The sequence below is a fragment of the Cyprinodon tularosa genome, unplaced genomic scaffold (assembly GCF_016077235.1).
Source record: "Cyprinodon tularosa strain WSP-4 unplaced genomic scaffold, ASM1607723v1 ctg616, whole genome shotgun sequence".
In the NCBI taxonomy this organism is placed as follows: Eukaryota; Metazoa; Chordata; class Actinopteri; order Cyprinodontiformes; family Cyprinodontidae; genus Cyprinodon; species Cyprinodon tularosa.
Window position 1 is genome coordinate 191,952 of NW_024039359.1, and position 27,566 is coordinate 219,517.

Sequence of the window (27,566 nt, forward strand, 5' to 3'; positions counted from 1 at the left end):
CTCTAGGAGAACATGAGGTCTGCAGAGGTCTGTTATCTGGGAGAACATGAGGTCAGCAGAGGTCTGCCGTCTGGGAGAACATGAGGTCTGCAGAGGTCTGCTCTCTGGGAGAACATGAGGTCAGCAGAGGTCTGCTTTCTAGAACATGAGTTCAGCAGAGGTCTGCTCTCTAGGAGAACATGAGGTCTGAAGAGGTCTGTTATCTGGGAGAGCATGAGGTCTGCAGAGGTCTGCTCTCTGGGAGAACATGAGGTCTGCAGAGGTCTCCTCTCTCAGAAAACATGAGGTCTGCAGGGGTCTGCTCTCTAGAACGTGAGTTCAGCTGAGGTCTGCTCTCTAGAACATGAGGTCAGCAGAGGTCTGCTCTCTAGGAGAACATGAGGTCTGCAGAGGTCTGCTCTCTCAGAAAACATGAGGTCTGCAGAGGTCTGCTCTATAGAACATGAGTTCAGCAGAGGTCTGCTCTATAGAACATGAATGCTGCAGAGGTCTGTTCTCTAGGAGAACATGAGGTCTGCAGAGGTCTGTTATCTGGGAGAGCATGAGGTCTGCAGGGGTCTGCTCTCTAGAACATGAGTTCAGCAGGGGTCTGCTCTCTAGAACATGAGTTCAGCAGAGGTCTGCGCTCTAGGAGAACATGAGGTCTGCAGAGGTCTGTTATCTGGTAGAACATGAGGTCAGCAGACGTCTGTTATCTGGGAGAACATGAGGTCAGCAGAGGTCTGTTCTCTAGGAGAACATGAGGTCTGCAGAGGTCTGTTATCTGGGAGAACATGAGGTCAGCAGAGGTCTGTTATCTGGGAGAACATGAGGACAGCAGAGGTCTGTTATCTGGTAGAACATGAGGTCAGCAGAGGTCTGCTCTCTGGGAGAACATGAGGTTTGCAGAGGCCTGCTCTCTAGAACATGAGGTGAGCAGAGGTCTGCATTTTAGGAAAACATGAGGTCTGCAGAGGTCTGTTATCTGGGAGAACATGAGGTCAGCAGACGTCTGTTATCTGGGAGAACATGAGGTCAGCAGACGTCTGTTATCTGGGAGAACATGAGGTCAGCAGATGTCTGTTATCTGGGAGAACATGAGGTCAGCAGAGGTCTGCTCTCTGGAAGAACATGAGGTCTGCAGAGGTCTGCTCTCTAGAACACGAGGTCAGCAGAGGTCTGCACTCTAGGAGAACATGAGGTCTGCAGCGGTCTGTTATCTGGGAGAACATGAGGTCAGCAGAGGTCTGCTCTCTGGGAGAACATGAGGTCTGCAGAGGTCTGCTCTCTAGAACATGAGGGGAGCAGAGGTCTGCACTCTAGGAGAACATGAGGTCTGCAGAGGTCTGTTATCTGGGAGAACATGAGGTCAGCAGATGTCTGTTATCTGGGAGAACATGAGGTCTGCAGAGGTCTGCTCTCTAGAAAATGAGGTCTGCAGAGGTCTGCTCTCTGGGAGAACATGAGGTCTGCAGAGCTCTGCTCTCTGGGAGAACATGAGGTCTGCTCTCTCAGAAAACATGAGGTTTGCAGAGGTCTGCTCTGTTGGAGAACATGAGGTTTGCAGAGGTCTGCTCTCTGGGAGAACATGAGGTCTGCAGAGGTCTGCTCTCTGGGAGAACATGAGGTCAGCAGAGGTCTGCACTCTAGGGGAACATGAGGTCTGCAGCGGTCTGTTATCTGGGAGAACATGAGGTCAGCAGAGGTCTGCTCTCTGGGAGAACATGAGGTCTGCAGAGGTCTGCTCTCTAGAACATGAGGGGAGCAGAGGTCTGCACTCTAGGAGAACATGAGGTCTGCAGAGGTCTGTTATCTGGAAGAACATGAGGTCAGCAGATGTCTGTTATCTGGGAGAACATGAGGTCTGCAGAGGTCTGCTCTCTAGAAAATGAGGTCAGCAGAGGTCTCTTATCTGGGAGAACATGAGGTCTGCAGAGGTCTGCTCTCTGGGAGAACATGAGGTCTGCAGAGCTCTGCTCTCTGGGAGAACATGAGGTCTGCTCTCTCAGAAAACATGAGGTTTGCAGAGGTCTGCTCTGTTGGAGAACATGAGGTTTGCAGAGGTCTGCTCTCTGGGAGAACATGAGGTCAGCAGAGGTCTGCACTCTAGGGGAACATGAGGTCTGCAGAGGTCTGTTCTCTGGGAGAATATGAGGTCAGCAGAGGTCTGCTCTGTTGGAGAACATGAGGTCTGCAGAGGTCTGCTCTCTTGGCGTAGTGCTGATCTACCACCTGAGCTCCCTTTGTCAGAGGAAATGCAGCTTCCTGTTTCCTCTGCCAGCATCACTGGATCACTGGAACCCGGCCATCATCATGGCGGCTGCTGACACACTTCCACTTTGCTTTAAGGGTCCTTATTGGTTAGGAAATGAATGAGCAGAAGTGCATCCTGTGCAGTGGACCTTAATGTGCGTCCGACACAGCTCAGTCATTTATATTTCAGAAGAAAGATTTTAAATTTTACTCTGGATTTAACAGGAAGCAATGAAGAGAAGCCAGGATAGGAGAGATCATATCTCTCCTATCCTGGCTGAGGGCTGGTGGGTTGTCAGGGCAACCAATGTTTGAAGCATTGTTTACATATTTGAAGTAACCAGAAACAGTAGAGAATAGCACATGGAATGGTAACAGGGTAGAAGGTGCATTGGCAACACCTTTTGGTGGCTACATTAACACGTAGGGAGTCACGCTCACTGTCCATCACCATGGAGACCGCTGCCCAACTCTGACTCTGTGTCACAGAGAAGTAGAGGAAACATGGAGCTCGCCTGTTAACCTGCTGATCAAAAACCACAAAACACCTCAGTTTATTTCTATAGCTCTAATTTAACATCATGTCATCTCAGGTCACTTTCCAGTTCACCAGACCATCCAGTCAGATTGATTCAACGTTTTCTATCTAAGGAAAACCTGCTGATTGCATCGACTCATTGACTCTTCAGCAATCCCTCACACTAAGCATGCTTGTAGCGAGAGTGGAGAGGAAAAACTCCCTTTGAACAGGAAGAAACCTCAAGCAGAACCGGGCTCAGTGTGAGCGGCCATCTGCTGAGGCCCACTGGGGTTCAAGGAGACAGAAGCAGACATAGAAAAAGAAGCATAGATACAAAAGGCAGCTGTCAACCAGCTCCACAGGCGGCCCCGTCCAGGAAACACACAGCCAGGCAGACGACCTCAGAGCCAGCTCCATGTCAGAGGATGAAGAGAGCACATCCAGTTAGTCACAGTCAGAGAAACAGGACTACACTGGAAAACAGGCCAAGCTCCAACATCTAGAAACAAAGGTGTTGATGGCAGCAGCACAGCTGATATTTCTCTCCAGGATGGAGTCACAGCCAAACAGGAACAGACCAGATGAAGCTACTATGAGAAAAAGCAGAGAGAGCAGAACATTAGAGATTGAACTAACAGATTCTGCAGAGTGGGAGAATAGAGATAGAATGATGAAAAGGGGCCCCTATGTCCTCCAGCAGTCTAAGCCTATAGCAGCAGAACTATAGAGATAGCTCAGGATAACCTGAGCCACTCTAACTAGAAGCCTTATCAAAAAGGAAAGTTTTAAGCCTAGCCTTAAAAGTAGACAGGGTGTCTGCCTCACGGACTAAAACTGGTAGTTGGTTCCACAGGAGAGGAGCCTGATAACTAAAAGGTCTGCCTCCCATTCTACTTTTAGAAATTCTAGGAACCACTAGTAAACCTGCAGATTGAGAGCGAAGTGCTCTGTTAGGAACATAAGGAACAATCAGATCTCTGATATCAGATGGAGCTTGGCCATTTAAGGCTTTATATGTGAGGAGGAGGATTTTAAATTCTATTCTGGATTTAACAGGAAGCCAATGAAGAGAAGCCAGGATAGGCGAGATATGATCTCTCTATTTCATTTTCATCAGAACTCTGGCTGCAGCATTTTGGATCAGCTGAAGGCTTTTAACTACAGTTTGTGCACTACCTGATAGTAAAGAATTACAAGTGCAGGAGCAGACAGGAGACAGAGTGTTGCTTCACAGAACATCGGTTTCCATACTTTAATTAGACCTGGACATCTTATATATAACAGAAGTGTGTGTGTATCAGTCTAGCCCTCAGAGTTAGGACCATTTTTCCAGTTTCACCATCAACTGAGGACCAGTTGTTGCAAAGTGAGGACATTTTGCTGGTCCTTACAAGCTATTTTGCTAATGGATATGTTTAGGGCTAAGGTGTCATTGGGTTAGGGTTAGGTATGCATTGGTAATGCTTAGGGTTAAGGCATAGAAAGGGCTGAAAATGACTGAAAATCAATGGAAGTCAATGGGAGTCAGCTCATGGTCCTCACTACATATAGCAGAACGAGTATCTGTGTGTGTGTGGCGGTGGGGGGTCAGCATGCTCATTATTAATGATAATAATCCCATTTACAACATCCTTGTTGTCCGAATTAGCATTGCAGTCCATTGTGTCCTATGGTGAAGCTAAGTGGGCGTCCTGACGTCCCGCGGCGTCTTTTGAACACAGTAGTCAACTTTTCCCACAGAAACACGACCAAAAGCCTCATTAGTTTACATATAAGCATAACCCCTCCCAGGAAAACAGCTAAACCTGCAAACCTGAATCTCCTTCCAGGAGAAAAACCTTGGCCTCCCCACAGATTGGGTTCTGACACCCTGGTCCTCCTGCGCCGTAAGGTGAGATATTCTCACCCCGCTAGCAATGGACTCCCTTCATTTACTGAGCTGTTTGCAGAAGGCAGCAGGGGAACTATGGAAGATGTATAGAGTAATTTATATTTATGCTGCTGCTCTTCATCAAAGCATCTACCAACACCATCAGTCATGTAATTGGTTAAGCATTCAAAGTCCTTAGTGATCATTATATTGAATATGTTTGAAATAACAAACTAGCAAGTTTTTTATGTTTCTGGGATTTGCTCTTTATGTTTTGGAACAAAGACTTTATCAGTTAGAAGCTGCAATCTAAAGAAGCTCCGCCCATCATAACTACACTGACTGACAGCTTCCATCAACACACCATCTTCAGTTTCTCAGGACTTCAAGCATTTTCCTTTCATGGTTTCCATTTTCTCAGGACCAAATCCTGGAATAGACGAACCGCTGCTTCATTCTACTGCAAAGGATGATGTTTGTTAAACTGCTTGAGAAACAATTTGACATTTCCCTCCATGAAAGACATTTCATCCCAGCGCTGCATGCCCCGTGACATCATCAATGATCCCTCACTGTCATGATGGGATTCAGATTTCTAACCCACATGCAGAACACAACTGAGGCAGATGAAAAGTCTGACTGTTTGTTGAAATAAACACAAGGTTATATGAATGTTGCAGAGAAACAGATCTGGGACTGGTCACACAGAGTTCTCTGTAGAGAGGGACAGATAGGTTAGCCAGTATGCGGTAGATCTTTGCCAGAGAAAATTTGCAGGTTTGTACCTGTGACATGGTTCTGGTTTAGCAGCTGAGGGAGGGAACCAGGTGGGTCCAGAGGCTAGAACTTGGCAGAAGGCTAAGCAACGGCAGGGCTCGACTTCAGACTTATCAGTGTTCAGATCCAGAGTTTTCTTCCGATGCTCTTCTTGAGGGCGGGCAGGCAGGTTCAGACGGTTAGTTTCTTCAGATGAGCTCCTGAGAGCCGGCAGGCAGATTTCAGCAGAGGAAACTCTTCCAGAGTTCCAGGGTTCAGTCAGGTTTCTTCCTAAGAGGCAGACAAGACAAACAACTGATTAGGTTCAAGTTCAGGTTTCAGGGGAGTCAGAGAATCAGACAGGCTGGTTGGCTCAGGCGTCGCTAACCATAACTGGATTAACACTCTGGCGCTGGAGTGTTCTGCTGCATGTTCTGCTGCATTTTTGCACCATATATATTTGTCAACGTGTTTTTTTCTCCAAGCTGTTTACATTTGATCACTGCTGCATTTAAGGATAGAAATGTTCATCAACTGCTCAGCTGCTGCTCATTTAGTGTCTGAAACCCGTAAAAACTAAAAGTTTGACGTTAAAAGTTGTTTACGCATCGGTACAAACGACAGAAAGTTGTCGGGTCAATGATGTGATTGGTTGTGGCTCACTAGAGGCTCGTTAAATGCTGGATTATTCCTGCTTTAAATTCCCTGGAAAATAAAAAACAAAGCTACTGTTATGGTTCGTCCAGTTTGTCGTGACTCTGAGTTTTCTGTTTTCTGTTGTTCTGTCTTGTTCTGTCTTGTTCTTTGATTTATTTTCCATCATATTCAAGCATTCTTTAGTTTCTCTCTGCTGCCCCCTGGTGCTTGTTTTCTTTCCCCTTGGATTCCTTCATGCCAGTTCCACCCACACCTGCTCCTTATTCAGCTCATTAGTTCATCCTTTGCTCTGTTCTCCTTATATACTCCAGCTCTGCATTCACTCAGCGCTGGTTCTTTGTCGTTGCTGTACTTCTTTTCAGCTCGTCTCTCGCTGGCTCTTCAGGCTCGTCTTCCTCTGATGTCTCCATGGTTTTTGGTTTGTTTAACCCTTTAAATTGGATTTCTGGATTGCTGCCTCTGTTTCCTGGGTTCTTCAACTAAATCTGTCAGAACTCATCTCAGCTTTACTCATCTCTGCTTCTGGGTCCTTGACCAACCTCACCACCCATTGTTGACAGCTATTAGTTGTATCCAGCACATAGTTAGCTTATATTCCTTTAACCAGTTAGTGATCAATCGTTACTAAGGTAACAAGTCTTTATCCTTATGGTTTCAAAAGGACGCGTGGCGCTAAGGTCCTTGAATCAGCAAACTGCTGCTCAGACGGGACCTGATGCACCAAGATAGGACCTGCGGACCAAACCATTCTTTCATTTTGATGGGGTGGGTTAGTCCATTTATTCATGCTTTGTTTTGCTGCTTACTGCTGAAAGATAACTTATTTATCAAAAATAATTTTTTAAACAAAGATAGCAGAACATATCTTTATGGGGGCCCCTCTTTCAAGGGCCCTTGGAACCTTCCTAAACATATGGCTCCCTGCAGGAAGCCCACTCATCCTGAAAGGAACAGCTGGTTTGGTCCGGTTCTGCAGGCATTGTTTGGGCTCAGGAAAGAGGGCGGGGCTGGTCAGGATGTAGACCTCCCTGGACTCTATTGTTTTCCTGGAGTCTAAATAAAGATGGTGACGCCCTGTGGTTCAAAGGGGGGTGAAGGTAGGAACACATCCAGGGGCCAAACTGGACTCTAAGGTCCCACTGAACTGGGTTCTGGACCTCACAGACCCAGAAGGTATAGAACTAACCTGTTTCTAAATATTTACAGGCCTCCTAAGTCCACGTCAAACTTTTTAAATGATTTTAGTGACCTCCTGTCTGTGATATGCGTTGATTATGACTGTTTAATTATTGTGGGAGACTTTAATTTTCAAGTTGACAACCCTGAAGACAGAAGTGCAAAAGAACTGTGTGACAGACTGAGAAACTTTGGTTTAACTCAACATGTTAAACAACCAATGCACAAACAGGGACATATTTTAGACTTGATCATCACTAAAGGTCTGAAGATTTCTAAAGTCAGTGTTACTGATGTTGCCCTATCCGATCACTTTTCTGTTACCTTTGAGGACATCATTTCCAGGGACTCGTTTAGCCAAAGGGACATCATAAGAAAACGCACCTTTAAGGAAAATGCCACAGAAACTTTTATTCAAGCTTACTCTGCTACTTCAACCTTGGGCTGCAACTCTGTAGATGAGCTAGTAGATAACTTTCAGTCTAAAGTCTCAGACATCATTAGCTGCATTGCTCCAATTAAAGTGAAAATCTTTTCCGGAAAGAAAAAATGCTCCAGCAGTTAGAAGGGAAAAAAGGGAGTGTCGAAAAGCTGAACGCAGGTGGAGAAAGACGAAACTCCAGGTTCACTATGACACTATAAAGAGAGACTTTACAGATATAGCTTACAACTGAAAAATGCAAGAGAATCTTTCTTCTCTGAAATCATTAACAAGAACATTAATAATACTTGTGCGTTATTTGCCACAGTCAAAAAGCTAACAAATCCTCCTGTGCCTGTGGCTCCTGAACTCAACTCCACCAGGGCCTGCAATGAATTTGCTAATTTCTTTACTGAGAAAATCCTAAAGATCAGAGGATCAGTTTATACATCCATATCAAGTTCAGTACCAAAGTTGTCTCCAACTGGAATTGATCTTGACCAAATGTCCCAATTCAGCCAAATAAACTATAAAAGCTTAGAGGAAATCATTCAGCAGCTAAGTTCCTCCTCCTGCTGCCTTGATGTTCTACCCACAGCTTTCTTTAAAAAAGTTTTGCCTGTCATAGCATCTAATTTGACTCAGATAATAAACACGTCCTTTCTGTCAGGTGTTTTCCCTAAAAACAGCAAACATCTAACCACTGCTGAAAAAGAACAGTTAAGACAAACTACTACTCCAGAACTACAGGCCCATATGAAACCTCCCCTTTATCAGTAAGATTATTGAAAAAGCAGTGTTTTAACAGTTAAACACTTTCTTAGATATGACCAGCCGCTTTTACGTGTTCCAGTCAGGTTTCCGTGCTCACCACAGTACAGAGACCGCCCTTATGACGGTGTTTAATGACATCCGTATACGGTAAATACAAACTGCGGAAGAACCAGAGTGCTGGTACTATTGGACCTCAGTGCAGCATTCGATACTGTCGATCACTCCATCCTGTTAGAGCGCCTGGAAAACTGGGTCGGCCTCTCTGGTACAGCTCTCAACTGGTTTAAATCATACTTAAAGGACAGGGACGTTTTTGTGTCAGTAGGCAACTTAACATCTGAGATGACAAAAATCACATATGGGGTTCCCCAAGGGTCCATCCTGGGTCCCCTCCTATTCAATATCTACATGCTCCCTCTGGCTAAGTTAATAAAAAACAACAACATCAGCTACCATAACTATGCAGACAACACACAGCTTTACCTCACCATGTCACCAGGTGACTATGAACCAATTCAAGCACTGAGGAAATGCTTAGAAGAAATCAATGTCTGGATGTGTCATCATTTTCTTCAACTGAATAAAAACAAAACTGTAGTAATAATCTTTGGACCAATAGAGGAGAGATCTAAAGTTAGCACACAGCTTCAGTCGCTTCAGCTAGTAACCACTGATCAGGCCCCAAATCTAGGTGTAGTGCTGGATTCAGACTTGAACCTCCAAAAGCATTTAAAGACAATTACAAGGTCGGCTTTCTATCACCTGAAGAACATTTCCAGGATTAAAGGACTAATGTCTCAGCATGATCTGGAAAAACTAATCCATGTGTTTATTTTTAGTCGAATTGATTACTGCAGCGGTGTTTTCACAGGTCTGCCTAAAAAGTGGATCAGACAGCTGCAGCTGATCCAGAACGCTGCTGCCCGTGTCCTCACTAAGACTAAGAAAGTAGAGCACATCACCCCAGTTCTAAAGTCCTTCCACTGGCTCCCTGTATCTCAGAGAATAGACTTTAAAATACTTCTGTTAGTCTATAAATCTCTGAATGGCTTAGCACCTAAATACATCACAGACTTGCTATCAGTGTATCAACCCTCCAGACCACTCAGGTCTTCTGGCTCCAGCCTGTTCTGCATACCTAAAACCAGAACTAAACATGGAGAAGCAGCATTTAGTTCCTATGCTCCACTTATCTGGAACAAACTTCCAGAAAACTGTAAAAGTGCGGAAAGCCTGAGTTCCTTTAAATCAAGACTAAAAACACATTAGTTTAGGATTGCCTTCGACTGTTCTAGTTAAACAGTTCAACTAAAACATATTTTCTTTAATCCAACTGTTTTTAATATTCTTTTTTGTTTCTGCATTTTTTATTTTATTTTATTGTATTTTTTTTCCTACTTGCTTTGATTCTGTTTTATCTTCCTGTATTTTAATCATGTAAAGCACCAGGCCTTCAATCCGTAACAAACATGGCTGATCTATGTGTACCTCTATACCCTCCAGATCTAAGTGTGACTCTATATCCTGTAGATCTACAGTATGTGTACCTCTATATGCTGAAGATCTATGTGTACCTCTATATGCTCTAGATCTATGTGCACAAATATATCCTGTAGATCTGTGTGTACCTCTATATGCTGTAGATCTGTGTACCTCTATGCCTTCAGATCTGTTTACCTCTATGTGCTGTAGATCTGCGTGTACCTCTATGCTTTCAGATCTATATTTACTTCTATATGCTGTAGATCTATGTGTACCTCTATGCTTTCAGATCTATGTTTACTTCTATATGCTGTAGATCTATGTGTACCTCAATATCCTGTTGATCTATGTTTACCTCTATATCCTGTAGACCTGTCTTCCTCTATATAACGTAGAACTTTGTGTACCTCTATGCTTTCAGATTTATGTGTACCTCTATATGCTGTATATCTATGTGTTCCTCTATATGCTGTAGATCTATGTGTACCTCTATATAGTCTAGATCTATGTGTACAAATATATCCTGTAGATCTGTCTACCTCTATATGCTGTAGATCTGTGTAGCTCTATGCCTTCAGATCTGTTTATCTGTATATGCTGTAGATCTATGTCTACCTCTGTATCCTGTAGATCTATGTGTACCTCATTATGCTATAAATCTATGTCTACATCTATGCTTTCAGATGTATGTGTACCTCTGTATGCTGTAGATCTATGTGTACCTCTATGCCTTCACATTTATTTGTACCTCTATATGCGGTATATCTATGTGTTCCTCTATATGCTGTAGATCTATGTGTACCTCTATATAGTCTAGATCTATGTGTACAAACATATCCTCTAGATCTGTCTACCTCTATATGCTGTAGATCTGTGTAGCTCTATGCCTTCAGATCTGTCTAACTCTATATGCAGTAGATCTATTTGTTCCTCTATGCCTTCAGATTTATGTTTACCTCTATATGCTGTATATCTATGTCTACCTCTATATGCTGTAGATCTGTGTACCAATATATGTCTACATCTATGCCTTCAGATTTATATTTATTACCTCTATATGCTGTAGATCTATGTGTACCTCTATATGCTGTAGATCTATGTGTACCTCTATGCCTTCAGATCTGTTTACTTCTATATGCTGTAGATCTGTGTACCTCTAAGCCTTCAGATCTGTTTATTTCTATATGCTGTAGATCTGTGTACCTCTATGCCTTCAGATCTGTTTACCTCTATATGCTGTAGATCTATTTCTACCTCTATGCCTTCAGATCTGTTTACCTCTATATGCTGTAGATCTATTTCTACCTCTATGCCTTCAGATCTGTTTACCTCTATATGCTGTAGATCTATTTCTACCTCTATGCCTTCAGATCTGTTTACCTCTATATGCTGTAGATCTATGTGTACCTCTGTATGCTGTAGATCTATGTGTACCTCTATATGCTGTAGATCTGTGTACCTCTGTATGCTGTAGATCTATGTGTACCTCTGTATGCTGTAGATCTATGTGTACCTCTATATGCTGTAGATCTGTGTACCTCTGTATGCTGTAGATCTGTGTATAACTGTATGCTGTAGATCTGTTTACCTCTATATGCTGTAGATCTATGTCTACCACTATGCCTTCAGATCTGTTTACCTCTATATGCTGTAGATCTGTGTGTAACTCTGTATGCTGTAGATCTGTGTATAACTGTATGCTGTAGATCTGTTTACCTCTATATGCTGTAGATCTATGTGTACCTCTGTATGCTGTAGATCTATGTCTACCTCTATATGCTGTAGATCTGTGTACCTCTGTATGCTGTAGATCTGTGTATAACTGTATGCTGTAGATCTGTTTACCTCTATATGCTGTAGATCTATGTCTACCACTATGCCTTCAGATCTGTTTACCTCTATATGCTGTAGATCTGTGTGTAACTCTGTATGCTGTAGATCTGTGTATAACTGTATGCTGTAGATCTGTTTACCTCTATATGCTGTAGATCTATGTGTACCTCTGTATGCTGTAGATCTATGTCTACCTCTATATGCTGTAGATCTATGTGTACCTCTGTATGCTGTAGATCTATGTCTACCTCTATATGCTGTAGATCTGTGTATAACATCTCTATGCTGTAGATCTGTTTACCTCTTTATGCTGTAGATCTATGTTTACCTCTATATGCTGTAGATTTATGTGTCTCTATATGCTGTAGATCTATGTGTATCTCTGTATGCTGTAGATCTATGTTTACCTCTATATGCTGTAGATCTGTTTACCTCTATATGCTGTAGATCTATGTGTATCTCTGTATGCTTCAGATCTATGTCTACCTCTATGCCTTCAGATTTATGTTTACCTCTGTATGCTGTAGATCTATGTAGATGCTAGCAGAGCAGATGCGCCTCAGTCGGTTAGCAGACTCAGATAAACCAGAACAGATCTCAGCTCCCAGTTCTTTATAGTGGGACTGAAACTGGTCCCAGTCGGTCCAGACCTGCTGGGACCCAGACCAGGTGAAGTAAACCAGACCCAGCCAGTCTGGACCTGCGGGGGTCAGTGAGGGGAACCAGAACCAGGCGTGTCGCTGCTCAGTGAACAACCTTGGGTTTTATTATTGAAATAAATACATAGAAACACGCAGAGTTCTAATAGACCAGGTCACTGCAGAACCACACTGAGGGGCCCCCGTGGCCCCCCCACACGTCCATTGGATCAGGGGCCAGGTTCCGGCCTCCTCCATCCACAGCCTGACCCAGGTGAGCGTCTTTAGGGATGGGCGCCGTCCCCCGAGCTAAGTCCCCGGGTGGGAGTTGACGGGCGGCAGCGTCCTGGGGGACGAGCGCTCCCTCAGCGCCTGGGTCAGCAGGGTGCAACCGTCCGACACGGCGCACGCCGCGTTACGCAGACGCTCTCGGTATTCGGCCATCTTGGAGCCGCCGTCGGGATGCTGGGCCACGTCCCTGAGGCCCTGGGTGAGGAGGACGCAGGCCGACACCACGCTCATGGCCCCCCCCAGCACCGCCGTCTGGACCCCCTTCCCTTCGGCAGACACGCCGGCCGCTCTGCCCAGGAACTGAGGCTCCGTGGCGAAGCCCACCAAGGCGGCGACGGCCTGCACCAGCGCGGCGCTGAAGAGGACGCAGCGGTTCCGGGTCAGCTCGCTGGGCTGGGTCTTCAGCTCCTTGATGCAGGCCAGGAAGGCGGTGCCGCTGGTGCTGATGGACTTCACCGCCAGCTTGAACTGCTCCTTGGCGAAGCGGTCCCTAGACCGCTCGCTGGCCAGCATGGAGATGTCCGTCAGCGTCTTCAGGTTGGCGGAGATGTTCTGGGAGAGCTCCAGCAGAACCTGGGGGGTGAGGTCCGCCAGGGGGGAGACCCGCAGGACGCCGCAGCTCTGCTCCACCTCGTGCCGGCACCGCGTCACCTTGTAGCGGTCCACCAGGCCCGGCAGACAGGGCTGGGAGCCGGGCGTCTCCACGGCGGCCAGGTAGGCGGCGTGGGCGGAGCGCTCGGTCAGAGACACCACCAGGTCGGCCATCTCCAGCAGGCGCTCCCCCACCTCCGAGAAGCGGCCCATGTTCAGCTGGCTCTGGAGGTCGTGGGTCAGGATGGACAGCTCCTTGGTCCTGGCGATCAGCGTGTCGCGGCATTGGTCAAAAGTGTCGGCCATGGCCACGCCCTCAGAGGAGACAACGGGCCGCGTCTCGCTGGACAGCAGCAGCAGGTCCGCCACCATCTGGACCTTCGCCTTAGAGGCGTCGCAGACGAACGCCAGCCGCTTCCTCTGCTGCAGGCTGGCCCCCGGGGGGCCGGCCGCAGCCTCGCACCTAGACCTTCCAGAGCCGCCGGTGGCCATGGCGACAAGGCGGGAGCTTCACCTCCTACCGACCTGCTGGCATTCCTCAGGTCAAAGGTCAGCCGGTTTCAGAAAGTCAGCTGGCTCTGAGGCTGGAGGGGTCCCAGCCCCTCATGGACCTCCGCTCCCAGGCAGCGGCGCTGGGTTCTGCTTGGAGAACCAAATAAGAGAAGAAGAAGAAGAGCTGCACTTCTAGATGCTGTCTTTCTATAGATCTATCAGTCCAGCTGGGTCCCAGAACCAGAACTCTGCGGGTCCTCCGGTCTGTCCATCATTCAGCCATGTCATCCTGTCCTGCTCATCCACTCACTGTGGGTCCTGCTGGTTCCGACCCGATCCACGCAGCTTCCCACGGCTGCTGTCATTGAACACCGCTTCCTCCTGGAACCGAGCCCTGGACTGGAAGCTGTCGGCGGCTCCGGACGCCTCGGCATCGTCCGTCAGTCGCTCCGCGTTCCTCCTCCGCTCCGCTGGGAGCCTCACCGTTTCCTCCGCAGGTTCTGCTTGTTTACATCCATACCAGCCGGTCCCGGTCCCGGTCCAGTCCGTGGATCGCCTCCTCTGCGGCCCCAGAACCACAGATCTACCGAGAGGAAGTTCGGCGTCTTTCCCGGAGATCCAGATGATCCCGCCGCCTCTCTATCAGGAAGCAGGGAGGGTGTGGTTCCGCTGGGCAGCTGCTTCGGACCCGCTGGGTTCGGCGAACCGAGAAAACTCCAGAACCTCTGACTGGACCGGGTGTCCTCTGGGCAGCCGGTCGGTGCTGTCCTGCCTCCTCTTTGGTTCCTTCAGCTCCGGTTCGGTTCGACACGACTTAGCAACGCGCCGCGTCTGGGCGTCACTAGCAGCATAGCTAGCCTAGCCTAGCCTAGCCTAGCCTAGCTGGACACCGGAAGTTTCAGAATAAAAGCTGGGAATCATTTACCGATTCTTTGCTGATTAAAGAACAGGCAGCGAAGAACAGACTGTAAAGATGAACAGATAATAAAGAAGTTCGAATAAAAAAGTTGTGTTCAGCTGTCTCTATTTTCCCTCTATATCATCAATCATTTTAATGATTCTCGTTTATTGCTTTTGATCATTTTCTGTGTTTTTATTGTTTTGAATGTTAAAGTCTTCTTTTTATTTGTCTGAAGATGTTTAAATGAGGAGAAGGAGAACTGACCGCCTCGATGTTATGAATCTGTTTTAGTGACACTAAACCATCCGGAAGCTGAATTTATTTACTACTGGAGCAAAGATTTATGAACTCTTCCGCGGTGCGAGAAAGATGGTGAACCAGGGAGGACGGCGAACCAAGGAGGATGGTAAACCGGGGAAGATGGCGAACCGAGGAAGATGGCGAACCGAGGAGGATGGCCAACCGGGGAGGATGGCCAACTGGGGAAGATGGCGAACTAGGGAGGATGGCGAACCGGGGAAGATGGCGAACCGGGGAAGATGGCCAACTGGGGAGGATGGGGAACCGGGGAAGATGGCCAACCGAGGAGGATGGCCAACTGGGAAAGATGGCGAACCGGGGAGGATGGCGACCAGAACGCAGCTTCATTTAATTCAGACATAACCCAAAAATTTTTTGACACTCAATCTGGATAATAAAAAACAAGACGCCCATAAACGTATTAATGTAATTAAAACATGGTGCCACCGCATCAACAAAGGTATAAAACAAGGTTGTATAATCCGTCCTCTGCTATTTATGAAATGCTTTCCATATTAATTAAAAACGCTCAATTTGGTCAATAATCGGCGGGTTCTTAGGAATCAGCTCCCCCCAACTATCCTGGTGAACCTCTATCGCTGTGCAATAGAAAGCATCCTGACCAACTGTGTAACAGTGTGGTACGGAAGCTGTTCTGTTTCAGAGGGCAAGGCACGGCAGCGGGTGGCGAAAGCCGCCCAGCGCATCACTGGAACTTCACTACCCACCATTGAGCACATCCAGAAGAAACGCTGCCTACATGGAACCCACAGCATTCTGTAGGACTCATCCCACCCAGCCCACAGACTGGTTTCTGTCCTGCCCTCCAGCAGGCAGTTCAGGTGCCTCTGGACCAGAACCAGCAGACTAAAAAACAGCTTTTTCCCCAGAGCTGTCTGTTTACTGAACTCTAACCCTCACTGATAGACTCTACTCTCCTTCCTCACACCAACCACCATTTTGCTATTCTGTTTCTTTATGAGACTGTAATATTTACCTGCACTCCTGACTGTTACTATAGTAACAACTGTTTACATGCATCTTGCACTACTCACTTTGACTGCATATTGATTTGCACTGCCGACTGTTTATTCACAGCACCAATTGTTTACATTTACATCTGCATTAACGTACTTTAACTGTAATATGCAATTAACTTCCACTGCACTTTAATTTAGATAGCTTCTGTCCAAACTTTATTTAAAACTTTAAACTTTATCTGTACAATATTCATAGTACATATTCACCAGCAAACTCTGTTATAATAACAATCATCTGTATATATGCTATTGTACATAACTGTAAAAACCTTTTTATAGTAATATCCACCTGTATATTATATTCGGTACATATCCAGCTGTAAATTGAGTTCATAACTCTTGTGATCTATATATTATATTCATTATTTATAATAGTATTCATCTCTATACTCATTCAGTAGAACCCATGTACTGTATTTATGGAACCATAATTTATCCTGCACTGCTGCTATTACACTTCTGGTTAGACCTAAACTGCATTTCGTGTCCTTGTACCTGTACCTGTACCTGTGCAATCATGACAATAAAGTTGAATCTAATCTAAACATTACTACAGCCAAACTATACTCCCTGTAGAATTACCATTACATAAATAAATAAATCAATCTTTGCACAGAATTGGCTGCAACAAGGTGTTTGATCTGTGATGCATTTACTAAATAATTATGTCTTATGAAGATTTCATTATTAAATATAACCTGCAAATAACTAAAAGTGAATTTCAAAATATTATTAAAGCTTTCCCCCCAAATATTTAATTTACAGCTACATGTTTTTCTGAGAAGCCTGTTTACATCTGCTCCTCCTGGACCTCTGATTAATGGCCAAAGTATCACAGATAGTAAACTAAAACATTGTGAAGCTTTGTGGGATGATGTGTGAACTACTGTTTGGAACTTTAGAGAAAACTCTAAAGTTCCAAACTTTCCTGAATTTTCTAAGATGTGAATTTTGGGACTCTGAGAAAAGAAAAGAAATGTGAAAGAATACTAAATATAATATGGGCAAGTTTTTCATTCACAAACCATCTTATCTGCCTCTTCTACTCTCTAAAATTCATGGACAAAGAAAAAGATGCAGAAATGTTTAAAACAATAAATACTCTGGAACTGATGAGACTAAAGTTTGGCTTTATTTGTCCTTCCTGTAAATTACTATTTGATGCTAATAATAATAATAATAAATTATGAACCCATTCATTTCAGGGTCAGCTTTTATTTTGAAATCAGTCACTTCCGGCTTGGTTTTTCCATCCTGATTGGCTGCCGTTCGCTCGTGACCGGCTGCTTGCTGACCAATCACAGCCCCCCATCTGTAAACATGGCGTCTGTGGTGAGGTTGCTGCTGGTCGCCGCTCTGCTCTGCGTTGCTTTGCTGCGTCTCTCTGCAGCAGAAGGTCCAGGAAAAGCCCCGAAGAAGAAGAAGGACATCAGAGACTACAATGACGCAGACATGGCGCGGCTGCTGGAGCAGTGGGAGGTGGGTGGATGACTTCCGCTTTCTTCCAGCTGCTGCTGGAGGCTCTTACCCAGCATCGGCCAGGACCGACCGGACCGGACCGGTACGGAGCGGGTTCCTCCTGCCATGCAGAGGTTCTGAAGGCTCTTTATGAGGGCCCCTAGTTGTGGGTTTTCAGGCTGAAGGTTCTGGTCCTGCTCCTCCACCCATCATCAAACTGTCTTTGACTGCTGCTCTGATGTCACTTCCTGTGTTTCCTGCTCTTACATGGACTCCCTGCAGGGGCCACTACTGGAGCCGGTCTGGAGCCGGTCCAGTAGTCTCTGATGACCACCAGGGGTCTCCGAGGACCTCTGAGGAACACAGAAGGTCTCTGGGGACCTCTGAGGGCCACTAAGGACCACTGTGGGTCCCTGAGGACCACTGTGGGTCCCTGAGGACCACTGTGGGTCCCTGATGACCACCAAGCATCTCCGAGGACCTCTGAGGGTCTCCAATGACCTTTGAGGAGTCTCTGATGACCACCGAGTGTCCCTGATGACCAACAAGGGTCTCCAAGGACCTCTGAGGACCACCAAGGTTCTCAGAGAACCTCTGAGATGGTCTCTGAGGGCCACCAGGGGCCTCTGATGAACACTGAGGGCCTCTGATGACCACTGAGTGTCTCTGATGACCGAGTGTCCCTGATGACCACCAAGGGTCTCCAAGGACCTCTGAGGACCACCAAGTGTCTCTAAGGATCTCTGAGGACCACCAAGGGTCTCAGAGAACCTCAGAGAACCACCAGGGGTCTCCTAGTCACCTCTGAGGAACACTAAAGGTCTCTGAGGACCTCTGAGGACCTCTGAGGGTCCCTGAGGACCTCTGAGGGTCTCTGACGACCACCGAGGGTCTCTGATGACCTCTGAGGACCACTGAGGGTCTTAGAGGACCACAAAGGGTCTTTAAGGACCACCGAGGGTCTCTTATTACCAATGAGGGTCTCTCATGACCAATGAGGGTCTTAGCTGGTCTCTGAGGGCCACTGATGACCACCGAGGGTCTCTGATGACCACTGAGGGTCTCTGAGGACCACCAAGGGTCTCCAAGGACCTCTGAGGACCACCAAGGTTCTAAGAGAACCTCTGAGAACCACCAGGGATCTCAGAGTCACCTCTTAGGGCCTCTGAGGGTCCTTGAGAACCACTGAGGGCCTCTGATGACCACCGAGGGTCTCTGATGACCACCGAGGGTCTCTGAGGACCACCAAGGGTCTCCAAGGACCTCTGAGGACCACCAAGGTTCTGAGAACCACCAGGGATCTCAAAGTCACCTCTTAGGGCCTCTGAGGGTCCTTGAGAACCACTGAGGGTCTCCGATGACCTCCAAGAGTCTCTGAGGACCACCAACGGTCTCTGAGGACCACTGAGGGTCTCTGAGGACCACTGAGGGTCTTTGTGGACCACAGAGGTTCTTTGAGGACCACTGAGGGTCTTTTCCTTGAGGATCACAGAGGGTTTCTTTGAGGACCACAGAGGGTCTTGAGGCTCACCGAGGGTCTCTGGTGACCTTGAGGAGTCTCTGAGGACCACTGAGGGTCTGTTTAGGTCTGTTACCAATGAGGGTCTCTCATGATCAGTGAGGGTCTTAGATGGTCTCTTAGGACCACCGAGGCTCTCTTAGGACCACTGAGGGTCTCAGAGGACCACTGAGGTTCTCTGATGACCTCTTAGGACTACAGGTCTCTCAGGGTCTTGTTGAATCCAGCCTTGGTGCCTTCAAAGTGGTCTCCTTGTCTCAGCCTGCCTCTGGGCATGGAGGAGGGGGTGACCGCAGATTTCTGTAGATGAACCCTTCTTCTCTGTCCAACAGGAGGACGACGACATAGAAGAAGGAGACCTTCCTGAGCACAAACGTTCTCCTCCACCCATCGATTTCTCCAAGGTGGACCCGTCCAAACCAGAGGACCTGCTGAAGATGTCCAAGAAGGGCAGAACCCTGATGGTGTTTGCCACGGTGTCAGGAGATCCCACAGAGAAGGAGACCGAGGAGATCACTGGCCTCTGGCAGGGAAGCCTCTTCAATGCCAACTACGACATCCAGAGGTAGACCGGGTCAGATTCTGGTTTTGCTCCACAGGACCACAGCTCTGTAGAACCCGATTAATGTGATGATGAGCAAAACTTGATTGGTTGGGATGTGGGGAGGCTGGATGGATCACAACATCTGTGATCTGATATGGATCTAGCTTAACTAGGGGGCGTTACTGGGAAACCAGGGCGCGCTACTGGGAAACCAGGGCGCGCTACTGGGAAACCAGGGCGCGCTACTGGGAAACCAGGGCGCGCTACTGGGAAACCAGGGCACGCTACTGGTAAAATGGGGCGCGCTACTGGGAAACCGGGGCGTGTTACTGGGAAACCGGAGCGTGTTATTGGGAAACTAGTGCGTATTACTGGGAAACCAGGGCGTGTTACTTGTAAACTGGAGCCTGTTACTTGGAAACCAGGGCGCGTTACTGGGAAACTAGTGCGTATTACTGGGGAACCAGGACGCGTTACTGGGAAACTAGTGCGCATTACTGGGAAACCGGGGCGCGTTACTGGGAAACCAGGGCGCGTTACTGGAAAACCAGGGCGCGTTACTGGGAAACCAGTGCGCATTACTGGGAAACCGGGGCGCGTTACTGGGAAACCGGGGCGCGTTACTGGGAAACTGGGGCGAGTTACTGGGAAACCAGGGCGCGTTACTGGAAAACCAGGGCGCGTTACTGGGAAAACGGGGCGCGTTACTGGGAAACCAGGGCGCGTTACTGGGAAACTAGTGCGTATTACTGGGAAACCAGGGCGCGTTACTGGAAAACCAGGGCGCGTTACTGGGAAACTAGTGCGTATTACTGGGAAACCAGGGCGCGTTACTGGGAAACTAGTGCGCATTACTGGGAAACCAGGGCGCGTTACTGGAAAACCAGGGCGCGTTACTGGGAAACTATTGCGCGTTACTGGGAAACTAGTGCGCATTACTGGGAAACTAGTGCGCGTTACTGGGAAACTAGTGCGCATTACTGGGAAACCAGGGCGCATTACTGGAAAACCAGGGTGCGTTACTGGGAAACTAGTGCGTATTACTGGAAAACCGGGGTGCATTACTGGGACAGTAATGCGCCCCGGTTGCTGGTTCACTGACAGCTGGTTGCTGGTTCACTGACAGCTCTATCCTAGATGCTACAATAGCTGGGTATAGAATGCTGCCGTGCAGATCATCATTGCTGTTGGACAGAAAACTTTGATTTAGAGAATTGAAAAAACTCATTTATTAATTAATGTTCTTCTTTATAAAAAAGTGTCTCAGAGAAGCTGTGAAAATAGCAGATCTAGTTAAACATATCCTCTTGGTTAATATAGCAGACAGACCAGCTAACAAAATGTCCAATAAAGGAATAGTTTTATCATCCAAGGTTTCCATCCCAAAGCAAACACTTCCTGATCTGCTATGAATTTTGCATTAAACACAGATCTATAAAATCTGCATTAGTCCAAGAAAGCAAAGAACAGAAACATTCTTCTTTCTACTTTGGTGGTTTTAGCTTTATTTCTGAGAATTAACCCCTCAGTTCCCGCTGCTCAGGGGTCACAGTAGATTTAAATTCACAGGGTTTGATAAAAAAATACAGAGAGAACCTCCATAATTGTCTTGTATTGCCATGGCAACCCAGACCTAAACTGAATGAATAGCTACTTAAACGTTGAAATATTTAAAGGAAATTGAGAAAATGTTTTAATGACAATACAAGGAAACATTGAGTGAGAAATATTCAAAGATTGATGAACCTTTTCAACTGGATCTTTATCCAAAAAACAAACGGAAAGCAATGAAATATTTGGATATAATTTAGGGATTCCTTTTGGTAGAAGTTAAAGAATTTTTAGCATCAGATCTTGTGAGCTGGAAGAAATCAAATCTTGATAGTTAGACAAAGGGATTTTTTATGCTTGGCAGAGAATGATCAGCCACATATACGGTAGTTTATTAGGTAGTGAGAGCAGGAAGAGCCGTACTGCTGAGAGTGAACCATCAGAGTGGAGCGTGAAGCGCAGACTCTGAGCTAAGCTGTGCAAAGATACATTTCTGCACAAGCACAGCTGGAAGAGCAGAGTAAGTCAGAGTTCGGCGTGCAGTACCGGATTATTCCGGATTATTTTCTCCCCTGCTGCTGCTGCCATGATCCATCTGAGGTTATGCAGAATGAGTACCGCTGCATGCCAGGTGGGCGGCGTGACCAAACAGGATGCAGCAGCACGGCAGATACTGCTTAGCAGATTACAGCACCATGATGCATTTAAACATCTGCAGACCACCAGCTAACATTTATTGACGTAGTCATCAAAGATCCACATTTAGCTCAAAACTTCGTGGAAAAAAAGGAGCATCAGCGAAATAATTTCATCATCGTTGAAGAAAACACCTCTGCTCTTCAGGTCCGTTGGACTGGTTCAAATATCTGTCTGTGTTTCCAGGTTCGTGGTGGGTTCTAACCGGGTCATCTTCATGCTGCGAGACGGCAGTCTGGCCTGGGAGGTCAAGGACTTCCTGGTGGCCCAGGAGCGGTGTGCAGACGTTACCGTGGAGGGACAAGTGTTCCCGGGAACGGCTGCCAAAAAGGACCGGACCCAGGATTCACAGCAGAACCGAGCCGGTACCAAGAAGAAGGGCAGGAAGAAGGAGAGCAGAAGTCCAGACGTGGAGGGGAACAGTGCCAGCAGCAGCCTGAAGGTGGAGCTGTAGCAGGGAAACATGGCGGAGCTGCTTCAGTCTTCCACTCACTGAGCATCACTGACACTCAATATTGGGATGATTCCTCTGGAGCCTGCTGGTTCTGATGGACTCGGTTCTGCTGCTCATTCACTATTAAATCAGCACATTTCTGATTGTTTTTTCACTGAAAATGTAAATAATAAAAACCTGTTTCTAAATGTTGTCCTTCTGGTACCGGTTCTGGTTCCACCCACATCCAGAACTGAGGCTGACCCAGTCAGTGATTTAAACATAGATCCAGACTCTGTTTACAGAACCGCTCCGTGTTCTGATGGTCCACTTCTGCTACCGACCCACCAGGAGTTTATTTCTATGCTCCATCCTGTCCGTTCATAGATCCAGATCAACCAGATCTTTCAGTCAGATTTCACTTCTTTCCTAAACTACCATTAGCCAATAGCATCTGTTAGCATGTAGCAGAGCGGATGAAGACAAGAAGTGGACATTGTTGTCCAGCAGGGACCCTTCAGTCCTTCCTGTCCACTCTTTCATGTCTCCGTCCAATCAGACCCTTTTTAACATGAAAGCCACAAAAATAAAGAACTAAAGCAGACAGATTGTGCAACCTGAAGAGGGACTGAGTCTCTAGCATCTAGATCTTGGTCCACAGTGCCTCCACTCTCATCAACCAATCTATCAGCAGCGTTTCTATCTGGACGTCATGTTTATGTCTATATGAGCTAAAGAAGCTTTTTGTTAATTTTTCTGAATCAGGGACAGCAGCTAAAGGTGAGGCAGTTCAGACACACTGAGGCCTCTCTGCACAGACTCTTTAATTACAGGACTTAAACTTGGTCATTTTAAATCTCTTAAAGAGCAAAAAGATCATTTTGTCTTTGAAAACATTTCTCCTCTATGGAGTTAGTCTCAATATTCACCGACTCACATATGAGATCCACCTGTTTTATATTCCTTTATTATTAGAGATGGAGTTTCATGATCAAATATTCATTCATACTAAATGGTATAAAACAGTCAGAAGTATTAATAGTTCTGTTCATTTAGATGGAAATGGATCAAGTGATCAAATAAATACTCTGCCAGCTTTTATCCCAGACGGATTAACAGTTGGTTGTTTGGAGAACCAAAGTTTGAAAAGCTAAAAATATCATTAATAAACACAAAAGATGAAAGTATGGAACAGCATGTTTTACTCTGAAAATATTCAGTTAAGAGAAAATGCACTAAACAAGAATTCCTCTTTTATTTGTCCAGATTCTGTCCTGAACATGGTCTCTATGCTGCCCTCCTGTGGTGTCAGGTTGTAATTACACATTCAAAATTTTAGAACAAGGAAATCTATTGATGGTAAAAAAGGAAATCTGAGTGACTTGTGTTGAAGAAGGTGGATGCTGTCAGATTGTAGATCTATAGATGCTGATAATCAGAGTTTTTTAATTTAATTAATTAGAGGCCTAATCAACACAAGTTCATCAAGGTTACGTTGTCATTGCAACGTCAAGCAGGCTAGTGGTTGCCAAGTACAGAGGTATCCCGCTGGCGGCAGACTAGTCTATATGAAAGAAACACATTTCAGATTTTTTTGGAAAACCACCACCAGTGAAGAAGAACACTGGTACCGTAACCATGACAACGAGAGCAGCCTGTCTCCAATTTAGAGTGTAACTATGGCAACCTGCCTGTTGCTCAGAGTTAGAGCATGGAGCCGCAGCTCACAAACATCCATTAATGTTGTTTAAGGTAAGCATAGTATTTTAGAGTTATTTACATCCTGGGTTCTTCCTGTAATGCAGAACTGTTCAGAACTGTCTGTTACAGACCCTGGGTGGTGCACTGAACGGTATATGTACACTTCAGTGTATTTTAAATAGGCATGTATATATATATATATATATATATATATATATATATATATATATATATATATATATATATATATATATATATGAAAAAACAACAATATACATTTCACAGCCCCCCCCCTGTTTAAAATGACATCCAGCAGCTTTGAGCTGTTGTTCATCCACGGAGTTTAAGCCCCCTCCAAAGATTCTCTATTGGGTTTATGTCTGGAGACTGGCTAGGCCTAGAACCTAGATCTGCTCTTCCAGAGCCGCTCCTCCTATCTTGGCTGTGTGCTTCGGCTCATTGTGACGCTGGAAGACCCAGCCTCCACCCATCTTCAATGCTCTTACTGAGGGGAGGAGGTTGTTCCCCAGAATCTGGCAATGCATGACCTCGGTCATTCTCTCCTTAGAAAAGCACCCCCACAGCATGATGCTACCACCCCCATGCTTCACAGTAGAGATGGTGTTCTTGTTTTTCCTCCAAACACAGTTAGAGGAATTATGACCAAAAACTTATATTTTGGTCTCATCTGATCACATGACTTTCTCCCCTGACTCCTCTGGATCATCCAGATCCTGGCAGGTGCTTTAAGCAGAGGATACCTTCCATGCATGATTTCAAACCGTGACGCCTTAGTGTGTAACCAACAGTAACCATGGAAACAGTGGTCTATCTAGCTATTTCCAGGCCATTGAGCAGCTCCTCCCCTTTCTTAGGATCAGTGAGGCCCCACCAGGTGAGATCCTGCATGGAGCTCCAGTCTGAGGGAGATTGACAGTCATGTTTAGCGTCTTCCATTTTCTAATTTATAATTTTTTCACCAAGCTGCTTGTTTATTTCCCTGCAGCCTTTCCAGCCTGGTGGAGGAGGACAGTTTAGTCTGTGGTGTCTCTGGACAGCTCTTTGGTCTGGGCCATGCTAGTTGGATTCTAACTGATTGTGGGGGGGACAGGTGTCTTTATGCAGCTAACCACCTCAGACAGGTGCATCTAGTTTAGGAGAATAAATGGAGGCAGACTAACAGGTCTTTGAGGGTCAGAATTCTAGCTGATAGACAGATGTTCAAATACTGATTTGCAGCTGCATCAAACAAATAAATCACTTGGAAAATAGCAGGTTGTTCAAATACTCATTTCCCTCCCCCACTGGGGCGGGCTCCTGGGACCCCTACATGTAGGAGGGTGGAGTGGGTGGATGGTCCAGTAATGATGGAACCAAGAAGAACTGAAACTAGAACTGAAAATAACTGAGAAGTATTTATTTCAAACATCTAAAATAGCAAACAGGTCTTCATGTTTGTGGAACAACATCGTAAGCAAAGTATTCCAGTCAAACCAAGTAAGAAAAGAACAAAAAAAATCATCCAAAACTTATTCACAAACTTATAGAAATACATCTCTAGATGGTGAATGTTTGATTTGTCTGCTGTTCCAGAACTAAAGTATCATCCTTTGATCTTTATATACATTTAATATCACATATATATACATATAGACACACGGCTTTGTCCTTCTTTACATCCAAAGACATCAGAGAGTCTTCAAGAACAGAAAATGGGATATAATATATAAACCCAAAAATTAAATTAAGATCCGTTTTTCTTCTTTTAAATAAAATAATAATAATTTGAGGAGAGCAGGAACGTTTTAATAACTGAACCCAACTATAACCATGTATTTTTTTGTACAGCTCGCTGCAGCAGGTATTTCACTGGATTCAAATAGTTCGTATTTATAGAGAAGACATCCAGCTAAAAGACTGAAAAATGTTTCTTTAGTAAAAAACTGTTGGGTTGGGATCGGGTCACAGATGAGATGTTTCTAACATGTTTACCTTCATATCAGTAATTATAACCTGTTCCCAGATTTAACCTTCGTTCTTTTTCTCCTTTAATAATCATCTGTGTATCGTCTGCATACAGAGCAAACCTGGATAAGCAGCTAAGATGAGATGTGAAAACAAGGGGAATGCAGCGCCCTCTAGCTGCTATCGCAGTAAACATGCGCAGGACACTGAGGACAATGATGTCTGTCAGACCCACCATGACTACTGTGACATTGAGATACATTGGAGGAGCTTCACTCAGTAATGACCACCGTCAGGTCTTTCTCCACCGCCATGAAGGACGTCTAAAGTCGGGGTGCGGCAACTTATCAGCCGGCTGATTTATTGGCCTCCATTTCCTTAATGCTGGGAGATTGGTGATTGGTTGACAATTAGAAAGCGATATTTTCCCCAGATCTGCAAAGATCTGAAAATCTTTGCTCTTAGCTTTGATTGATAGTTGACAGCAATAATGTAGTAATGTCAGATATTTTTATGGTTTCACAGGAACTGATTACTGCCTTTCAGTCATATAAGAGTGAAACCTTGCATGTCAGGCATTTTAAAGATCGGGAATCAATGATGGTCCAGAAACCTGCAATCGGTGCACCCCTAGTCTGAGGGTTGCTGGTTCAGAGGAAGTGAGTGGAGGACACACTCATCTGTCATCCATTGCAGGAACAAATCACATGAGCTAATTAGCTACTGTAGCTACCTTAGCATTGCTGACTCGGTCTGATACTAAAACAACTTGTGATGGAATACATTTGTAATTCATTGGTCTAAGGTAAAAATCTGAAACATCTCTCTGACTGTTGAACCAGACGAAGGTTTAGTTAGCCTGAATAAAGCCATGGAGGCTGAAATCTGCCTTCAGCTCCTCTGGCTAAGGAGAAGTTTAGGATGTAGTGAAACCTGCGCTCTGCTGAACCCCATCAGGACGGATGACATCTAGTCTGCCGTCTCTACAGGCGTGCTGCTAGGATGGTGCTTAGCGACGAGGCGCCGGATGTTACATCACATGAGAACTACGCAAATCCTTCCTCCTCATGGTTCTAAGACCTCATAATGCCGTCCTTTGTCCATCTGAAGCTCCTGGGAGGCTATTTAACCTGCGACAGAATCTAATGCTTTAATCTACAAACAGCCATCAGCTAATCGACGCCACAGATGATGCATGTGAGGGATTGCTGTAAAGTCATGGACTGGATGCAATCAGCTGGTTTTCCTTAGAAACTGGATGATCTGGATCTATAAAGAGGCCTGAGATGACATGATGAAAATAGGAGCTGATGAAATAAACTAAAGTGAAAATTGATGTTTTATAATGTCTGTTAAACCGCAATTTCATAGAAATGTTAAAAAGATCAGATCCTTTTTCATTAAATGTTAAAAAGGATTTTTGTATCATTAAGATTTTGTTGAAGCTAAAGAAGAAATGTATGAATAATGATGTCAGAAGCCTGCAGCTGTAACTATAACCCATAAAGGCTGCAGGAGGTTTAACTGATAAAACAATGTTAGCAGAGATCTGAGACTGTAAGCAGGGTTGCCCTGTTAGAGTGGCTTCAAGCTGAACATTCATTTAGTCTATTCAGTTTATTTCTATAGCTCCAATTCACATCATGTCATCTCAGGTGACTTTCCAGTTCACCAGATCATCCAGTCAGATTGATTCAAAGTTTTCTATCTAAGGAAAACCAGCTG

General features: G+C 45.6%; 3 protein-coding genes across 3 annotated transcripts in view; 1 reads left to right on the forward strand and 2 right to left on the reverse strand.

Annotated features, from left to right (window-relative positions):
• Positions 1-12,378, reverse strand: part of stard5 (StAR-related lipid transfer (START) domain containing 5) — a 30,826-nt gene extending 18,448 nt beyond the window's left edge. Inside the window, exons 1-2 of the mRNA XM_038307641.1 lie at positions 12,234-12,378; positions 5,408-5,669 (exon numbers count right to left, since the gene is read on the reverse strand). Coding sequence (XP_038163569.1) covers positions 5,408-5,416 — 9 coding nt within the window. The 5' untranslated portion in view covers positions 5,417-5,669; positions 12,234-12,378. The remainder of the gene's footprint in view (positions 1-5,407; positions 5,670-12,233) is intronic.
• Positions 12,379-12,465: 87 nt separating this feature from the next.
• Positions 12,466-14,622, reverse strand: tlnrd1 (talin rod domain containing 1). The gene has a single exon (XM_038307637.1). It carries the CDS (start codon positions 13,731-13,733, stop codon positions 12,669-12,671), a length of 1,065 nt encoding a protein of 354 aa, XP_038163565.1. The 5' UTR covers positions 13,734-14,622; the 3' UTR covers positions 12,466-12,668.
• Positions 14,623-17,266: 2,644 nt separating this feature from the next.
• mesd (mesoderm development LRP chaperone) lies at positions 17,267-22,388 on the forward strand. Its single transcript, XM_038307624.1, has 3 exons — positions 17,267-17,453; positions 19,284-19,516; positions 21,929-22,388. The coding sequence occupies exons 1-3, from the start codon at positions 17,295-17,297 to the stop codon at positions 22,194-22,196; spliced, it is 660 nt and encodes a 219-aa protein (XP_038163552.1). The 5' UTR covers positions 17,267-17,294; the 3' UTR covers positions 22,197-22,388.
• The last annotated feature ends 5,178 nt before the right edge of the window (positions 22,389-27,566 follow it).